Source organism: Alligator sinensis, unplaced genomic scaffold, assembly GCF_000455745.1.
Source record: "Alligator sinensis unplaced genomic scaffold, ASM45574v1 scaffold299_1, whole genome shotgun sequence".
In the NCBI taxonomy this organism is placed as follows: domain Eukaryota; kingdom Metazoa; phylum Chordata; order Crocodylia; family Alligatoridae; genus Alligator; species Alligator sinensis.
In genome coordinates, this window is record NW_005841981.1 from 1,656,207 (window position 1) to 1,664,930 (window position 8,724).

The 8,724-nt window shown below is 39.1% G+C and overlaps 1 protein-coding gene across 4 annotated transcripts in view; it reads right to left on the minus strand.

Moving 5' to 3' along the window:
* Window positions 1-8,724, minus strand: part of THRB (thyroid hormone receptor beta) — a 210,933-nt gene that overhangs the window by 9,423 nt on the left and 192,786 nt on the right. For 3 of the 4 annotated variants that reach the window (XM_025201007.1, XM_006021193.2, XM_025201009.1), the window contains 3 exons: window positions 6,454-6,601; window positions 4,474-4,679; window positions 1,482-1,628 (listed from right to left, as the gene is read on the minus strand). In XM_025201007.1, the coding sequence (XP_025056792.1) occupies window positions 1,482-1,628; window positions 4,474-4,679; window positions 6,454-6,601 (501 nt within the window). Of the gene's footprint in view, window positions 1-1,481; window positions 1,629-4,473; window positions 4,680-6,453; window positions 6,602-7,554; window positions 7,639-8,724 lie in introns of those variants that run through there. The other variant, XM_025201008.1, reaches the window with a different exon arrangement.

Genomic DNA, 8,724 nt, shown 5'->3' on the forward strand with positions numbered 1-8,724 from the left:
CTTTCAAGAAGGGAACTCCCCAGCCTGTATGTATGCTGTGGATTCCTTCTCCCAAGGTGCAGCACCCTGCATTTGTCTATGTTGAACCCCATCCTATTCTCGTCTGCCCACTTTTGTAGTCTGTCTAAATCTATTTGCAGCCTCTCTCTCCCTTCAAGTGTGTCCACCTCGCCCCACATCTTAGTGTCATCAGCAAATTTGGACAGCGTGCTTTCCACCCCCTCATCCAAGTCGCTGATGAAGAGGTTAAACAGTGCTGGCCCGAGGACCGAGCCCTGGGGTACCCCACTGCTCACATCTCACCGGGTTGAGTACAACTTGTCCACCACTACTCTCTGGGTGCGCCCCATCAGCCAATTTTTTACCCATCCAACTGTGCAGCCATCAATGCCACAGTCGCTTAATTTATTGATGAGGATGGGGTGAGAGACAGTGTTAAAGGCCTTCTTAAAGTCTAGAAAGACTATGTTCACAGTGACACCATCATCCAAGGATTTAGTTACTTAGTCATAAAAGGCACAGGTAAGGGGAAAATTCTGGGGGAGGTCTGAGACCCCTGAAGCCCCACTGCTGGGGCAGGATGTTAGAGGGGTCACAACCCCTTGCTACCTGGTAAGTTGTGCAAGGGGAGGGACTTCCGGTGGCAAAGGTCAGGGCTTCCAGTGGCGAAGGGCAGGGGGCAGGACTTCCGGTCCCAAGATGGGGCAACTGAAGGGGCAGGGCTACCCATGCGGCCCTCGACAGCTCGCCAAAACTCATGAAGTGGCCCTCTGCCCAAAATAATTGCCCGCCCCTGGGCTAGATGCTTTGGCTCTGTGGGCTGGATTTGTTCTGCATGTTGGGGGTTGAGCACCCCTGGTTTAGACATGTTCTTAGACAAATATTTAAGTTCATCCCTATTCAGAAGGACTTAAGCAAATAAATAATGTTAAAAGTTTAGCAAGTGCTTAATCATTCTTCCTAAGCAGGGATGCTTTGCTGAATTTGGATCTTTATTTGTTATTCATACAGGCACATTACCACACCCCAGGGGCATTACTGAAGCAGGAGGGAATTAGGTATTAGAAGGTGTTTTTGCTGAAGCCTGCCAACATTTCAGCCTCTAGAATATTGCACTTTACTCACTATCTCATCCTCATAGCTATGCCTAAAGGTGCACTCAATCCCTTTGTTAAAGGTAATGATTTAAGTATATAAAAGAAGGAACTTGTTTAATCAGAAGAATCTGGAAATTAAACAATACATGGATGATGTTAATCCCATCTATTTTTTGCTTTCCAGCTGATTTAAAACAAAGTGAACTTTGCAAAATTCTTGCTTGCCTCAGGTCAACATGAAGCAGAGAGATTTTATAAAACCAAGATATATTTTTGTTTGTTTTCATGTCATGCTAATTGACATTACCTCCCATTGTTTCTCATGAAAAGCTGTCAAAAGCAAGAAGCACTTGGTAGGAAGCAAGAAAAAGAAGAAATTCTTACCTCACAAAACATAGGCAACTTTTTGGCAAAATCCACCACTCTTGTAATCGCTGGTGTGATAATTTTTGTAAACTGACTGAAGGCTTCTAAATCAACTTTCCCACCTTCTGGGGCATTAACTATTGGTGCTTGTCCAATATCTTCTGGCTGAGGATAGAAAGCCATAGATAGTCAAAGGGACATTTGGTTGTAGAGCAAAAATTAGATTTAAAAAAAAATTATTATAAGCCAGCAGCAACTCAAAACATATTCCTAAAATCCAGCACTTTGACCTCATGACATTAAAAAACATCAACGCTGCTCACCAAAAGATCTAAGGACAATTTTTTTTACAGCACATCATACAATCTGCAAAATGCCTGTATAATTGGGGGCTAAAGAAATGGGCACCTGACTGGCATTACCATTTTGTTTGGGCAGCTGCATTATTACACACATTTTTCTGTTTGTGCCCTGTATACATAACTTTGGGGAACAGATGATGTTCTTCTCCTTGGAAATTTAGAGCTAGTCCTGTATCCTTTGAAGTGCTCAACTTCCCTGAAAAGCAAAGCTGTTGAAGTTACTGCCACTGAAGTGCCAGGGGTCCAGGCCACAGCCTGGCAAAGGGTTTTTAAACCCGAAAGCTTGCTTAAATTTTTTTTCCAACTATTTAAGCTGGTCTAATAAAAGATATCAGATTCCCCCATAGAATCTTGTCTGTCTACTGAAGTGCCAGGACACTGGCAATGCCTTTGTCTCTCTTGTTCTTTACCTGTGGCATATCATAGGGTTTTTGGTTTCCCACAGGGTGGTCTGTGCTGTGTTGTGTGACAGGGGTCAGAGTGGATGATCTTGTGGATCTTTTTGACAAATAATTATCTGCAAACACAGGAGACTGGACTTGATTGCTTGCAAGACTCCTTCCAGTCTTATGCTCTTGTACTCAGTTCCTTTTAGCAGGTACTTAACACAGTGAAGAACTGGGCGCTCGATTTGTTGTGATGTTTTGCTATGGCAGAGGTACCCAAACATGGAAGAGCACAACTGAACTGACAAGTTTTATTTCTAGAGCTATGCTAAGATGACTGATGACTGGGGCTGAAATGTTATGAGTCTGGACAAAAGAAGAATCCCCAGGACATCTAAGCTAAGCTTAGGACATCTATGCTAAGCTTCACTACCTGCAGGACTTCCATCCAAAACCTATATATCACATTTTGAGGATTTTAGAAGAATTTGATGATGTTAAAACCTTACTCTGAACCTCTGCAGAGGATGGATGATTTTTATCCCAACTGAATTTAAGTTTGCACGTTTTATTGTAATGATAGCTCGGCACTGCATCTATATATTTTTTAAAAACAGCCACATGTTCATAGCTGTTCCTCTGTTTCAACGTAAAGCTTTGGTATTTCAAAAGACCTACCTAACATTACGTGAAGAGATAACTTTGTTCACATTAAAATGATTAAAACTGCACAGAAGTCAAAGAAGGACTCTTTTAAGACCACTGAGCTTTAGGAAATACATAAAAATATCTTTAAACAATGGTGACAATGAAATTGCTGTTGCATAATATAAATATATGCATAATCATTTTTAGAATAATGTCAGAGATTCTACAGTTCTGCCACGAGCTCCAAATCAAATTCAGCTTCTTTCAGAAAAAAAACCTGAGCTCTCTATGAAGCAATGGAAAGATTTCCGACAAGCATCTGCATGCTAATGCAACTATGTTTAAGAAATTAGCTATGCAGTATTACAAGCTTGGTGTTTTAAAACAAAATAAAACAACTTTCTATTAATTAATTTCAGAAACATTCTATTGTCTTTTACCATGTGCTCTGTCTCTGTGCTGTTCCCAATGTGCCCTGACACAAGTGTGTGATCTTAGGTATAAAATCATGTGATCTGAGACTAAGCAAGCATCATAAAAAGCAATCAGCTATCTCAAATAGTATATGATGTATTGTGGTGGGCGTAATGTTCATGATTCCAACAGTGGAGTAGGCTGCTTTTGAAAAATAAGTTTCCACCTGGGGGAAATTCTATAGTACCGTACAGTGCATTTGGGACTGAAGTAGGTTTCACTTGCCTTCTAGGCTCTTTGACATTCATGACATTATACTCACACTTGTGTGCTGCAAGAGTTTTTATCCTACATTTATTTCCTCCACCAAATAAATTTAGAAAAATAATCAAAAATCAAACCACCCATTTTTAAAGGGATGTAATGAAACAAAAACATGCTAGAGTACATTGGAACATAGGACTGGAAGGAGCCTTTCAGGCAATAAAGTCCAGTTACCTGTGTTTGTAGTCAACTATTTGTCCAAGCTGTTTACAGACAACTAGTTATTTGCCTGTGTTTTCAGACAACTATTTGTCACAAAACACCTTTAATTTTCTAGGCTAACCCTCAGTTATAGGTAAGAATTCTCAGGAATCTTCCATAATTTATAATGTCAGTGATGTAACGAAAGAATTATCTTGGTTTTGCTGAGTTTAATCTTGCCAAATGTGGCTTGAACACATTTATTCACTTCTATGCAAAGGAACAACAAACACAAAACCAAAAAAAGAAGCAGCTGTTTTTGTACTATTACCTGAAAAAAGTCTTGGATTTTAAATATAAAAACATGCTAAATCTCAGCCCCTACTGAAGACACAAGTCCTTGAAGATGGATGTATTTTAGACTGACATCAGGGTAAAGTAGGAGTTAGACATGTTTGTCACTTTTCTTTACTGCAGCAAAAACTGGGATCCAATTGTTTTGTCTGTTACTTAGCAGCATTCTGCTAACCTTTCTGGCTGAATAGTTTGATCAAATGACCAGGTGCATCAAAGAATTTGGCAGCCACTAATTAAGACAATCACACTCTTTTTACACAGTTCACCAGTCAATACTCAAAAATACAAAGTGCTAATGGGTAGCAGGGCTGGGAAGGGATTTAAGTACAAACAAAAGAACTTGGCAGCCAAAACAGTGGAAAAGGGAAAGGTTCCTACCAGAAATTTCCTTTTTTGCTTCCAATGGCTTCCTTGTGCATTGGTGGCCACATGTGCTTCAGTAACAGTTTTGATCAGCTCCCACTCCTCATCTGTTGGTTCAGGTTTGTGCCCAATTGTTTTCTGCAGTTCCTCCCGACGTCTCTTCTCTCGATTTTCTTCTATCAGCTTTCTCTTTGCTAACCGCTTGCTGTCATCCAGCACCACTAATGGGGGTAAAAGCACATTTAAAAAGTAACAGTGGCTGCTTTTGGGATTGGCTGAAATTTAGTTGTATGCATTGCAAATGTGCTGAAAAAACTAAAACCACTTTAACTAACGAGTGAATAGGTCTATCATCCAACCCAGTAGGTATATGGCTTTCTTACTCCAACCTTATTCTTTCTAGAATGTGAACCCTACTCATCTTTGTGGCTGACACACTATGCACAGAGTGTCTTTATCTTCAGTAGGGTCCTACTTTACATAACATGTGAAGTTCCACACATACAGAAGATTTTGCAATACTTAGATTAAGGGAGTAAATTGGATTCACTTAACCAACTCATTAGTATATTTCAAGCTAGAACATTGTCTTTTTCCTTTCTTTCAAACCCCGCCACCTACAAACCCAATGTACATGTCAGTCTCTTATTAACTGGCCTTATGTAACACAAGAAGCAAGACTGTAATAGTGTAGTAGTGTAGAGTACCAATGTACAGTGTACCAGTGCAGTAGTTCAAAAGGTATTTTGTATTTACAAAGGAATATTAGCTGGGCCCAAGTTCAGTAGTTTCTATCCATCTTATAGGTGATGTAGTACTGCAGCTTTTTCTAAAGTAAATTTCATTCTATTGAGAGATGAGTAAATGCCCAAAGAAATTGAATACCTCTATATAACAAGATGGGGGTCACACATTTTAAATAGATTGGACCATTCAGGTAAGATAGATGGACAGGTTTTGTCCATAATTGGTGAGACTCAGGGAGCAACAATGTAGGCTTCTTTTATGCTGTCCCATCAACATGAACTGAGTCTAAATTGGAATGGTCACCTCAACAGAGAGAGTGGGTTGGCTGTTGTGCTCATTCGTAACTGCTGATGCTACTAACTAATACCAGCTGTGGTGGTGGCTTTGGGGTGCTGACATGTTGACAGGAACCAGATAGAGACCAACATTTCACTTTGAGTAGTCACTAAATAGCTGATGGGAATAATTTTTAGGCACTATTGATATGGGTTAGATTTCAAACAGGTCTCCTAGACCAATCTAGTCCCATATCCTACAGTTTTTTGTAAGACAAAATGACAGATTATTCCTTTAGTCAACACATCTCTATTTCCAAGTAGACATAAAGCATTAGGATACCTATTAAGAAAGAGAAACTTAGTACATTTTACTTATGTATTTTCTCTTTATTGGGTCTTTTCTTCATTTATTTTTCTGCAGGGGATTACACCGGTAACAAGCATTAACATTAATGCACAAGGGGATTATGTAAACTGCTCCCCATTTATACTAATTGAAGTTACTGGCATAAATCCCCTGTGCAATGATGGGAAAACAAGACCCCTAAGGGTTAATCTTTCAGACATATGTTCTGGTTCTTTAGAACTTGAGAAGCACTCTTTTCAGTACATAACTTCTTTATAGCTAAAAATAAAACAAACAACTGCAGGATGACTCATACAACATTCAACTTCACATTCTCCAGAAATTTCTAACCATGATGTGTTTTTTTCTAGCAAAGTGTCTATCCAAATGGATCACTCCTCCCACACTTGAAATGACCATTCTTACCATTATACAAAGTGGATAAGGCCAAGAGAAGGTCCAGCCTCTTAAACCATAAACAAAAATTTACAGACCCATCAGAGAAATAGTATGCTATAACGAACTTAACACAATATTATAAAAGGGAAAACACTGCTGTCAGTTCTGCTCTGTTTAAACAATATTCACTAAGAAAAGAAAAGAAATGAAAAAGAGAAGGCTTACAATCTGTTGCCATGCCAACAAAGATGCATTTTTTGAAGCGACATTCCTGGCACTGATTTCTTGTTACTTTGTCTATCACACATTTTCCTTCATATTTACAGGAATAGGTTGGATGGAGGTTTTTCTGAATGGTTCTTCTAAAAAATCCCTAAGTGCAAAAGAAAATAAAGAAGGCATTAATATTCTGCAGTTTTCTGGCATAGACAGGAACTCAGGTTAAGTGCACACATACACAAGAGGATATACTTTGTGGCAAAAAGGCTCGGGGATTCTTGAAGAGTACACCAGCCGTCTCATACAGGATCTTTTCTTTTCTGAGTTTCATGAAAGTTTCCACCTAAAATTAAAACTATAGATCTGAGATTCCCAAAGCATATGAAGCAAGGTTTGAGTGAGGTCCTTCTCTTAATTAGATCATTATTCTCAAGGAATATTTAATAATAGGCATACATTTCCAAGTAAAGGGAAGCCTCTGCAATGGAAACAGCAGATATGCTTTGTGAAAAAAACTACAGCCACTGAGGGAGCAAAACACACACCAAAACAAAAGAACAAGCGACTGTCGGAATTTTGCCAAAGCTCAATATGCCTTGTCCATCAGAAGATTTGAATTTGCTTCTAAATACTGAATCCACAATCTTCAGCTGGGTTATAACCTTGAGAAAATGAGTTCATCCTTACTGGCCCCACACCTCTGCAACTCCAAACAAAACGTTACATGCACGGCTATCACTACTCATAGTAGTATGAATTTGGGGCAGATTCTCAGCAGGTACAACTTAAGGTAGTACTACTGAAATCAATGATTTATACTGTCTAAAGATCTGGCCTTTCCTAGAGAAATCAGATAAAACCTTCCATCTTAAAGTTAAGGACCTGATCCAGCTACCATCAAAGTCAGTAGGCATTCTATGACTGAATTCAGAGCGGAATCAAGCTTTAAAGACTTCATTTAGATGGGTCCAAAGACAGCAGTTCAGATAAAGATTTGGTTCCCAATTTCCCCATAATTTGAGACCACCTGTAGCTAAGTGAGCCTACCTTTCAGCTATAAAGTACAATAAGGCCCTTACCACACAAAAGATTTCCATGCATATTTACCATGCTTATGCACATGCTTCACTTAAGGTACCACAAATGTAATCTTGGTTCCAGTGAAGTTAATGGCAAAACTCCCATTGAGAAACAGATCCAGGGAGGATTTCAGTTAGGGAGTAGGTTCTTCACTAGGAAAAAAAGGTATATTCTTAATTTGAGTTAATTTCCTTAAGTTAACTAACTTGGTGTAAAAGCCTAACGAAGACTAGGCACTTGGTTACCTTCACATGAATTAGCAAGCTGAATTAAAGCACCTGGGTGAGCATTTCTTTAAGTCAACCTCCTAGCTACATACATTCTCATCTTCACTAGATTTTACCTCAAACTACTTAATTTGAATTAAGAGCATGCATTTTTTTCCTAGTGAAGGCCTTTGAAGTCAATGGAACTTCTCACAGTGAATACAGTTAAGTGTAAATGAATGTCTCTTTGCAGGATCAGGGCCAGTGGTCATGCCCAAAGCACACAGAAGTCAATGGAAAGACTTCCACTCACTTTGCAAGGCTTTTAATTAGGCTCTAAATTAAATTTTACCTGAAATAAACAGATCTGGATACAATTTCCAACCTGTAAGAAATGTGTATTTTAGGGGAGGGAAAGACCCCGACTCCCTTCTTTCTCATGCTTGTTTTATAGCAACTTACATGAAGCTATTTCTTTAACTGCAGTGATGCAAGTGAAATGAACAGGGCCAACAAAGTAAAAAGCAGCTCTGGAGTTCAGCATACATTGAAGTCTGGGCAATTATAATTAAAACAGGACATGGAACAATTTGTGCTCAACTTCAGAGTGCAGTTCTAAGGCTCTCTCCAAACGTTTTGTGTACTTAGCATGGCTTTAACTTTATAGCTTGTAACACTTTTTCCCCCATTAGGCTTCTCCAGTCTTGGACCAGATTGTGGTTTCTCATCTTGCCCCTTTACTTTTCTCAGAAAGATTTCATTAAAAACACTTCAATCGACTCCAAATGCAACATGGTGGGAAAGTCCCTTTTATGTTTGTGTAAGCACCTGTTTAGTTTACTTGTTCCACCGTGTTGGTGGTTGGATTGATTTTAATCCCGATGCTGGCATGTCATCTTAATTTTTATTTTATATATGTACAGTACATACAAATTGATTTTGATAACCAATCACATGTAGAGCCAAATTATGCACCCTTGCTACTTGTGTT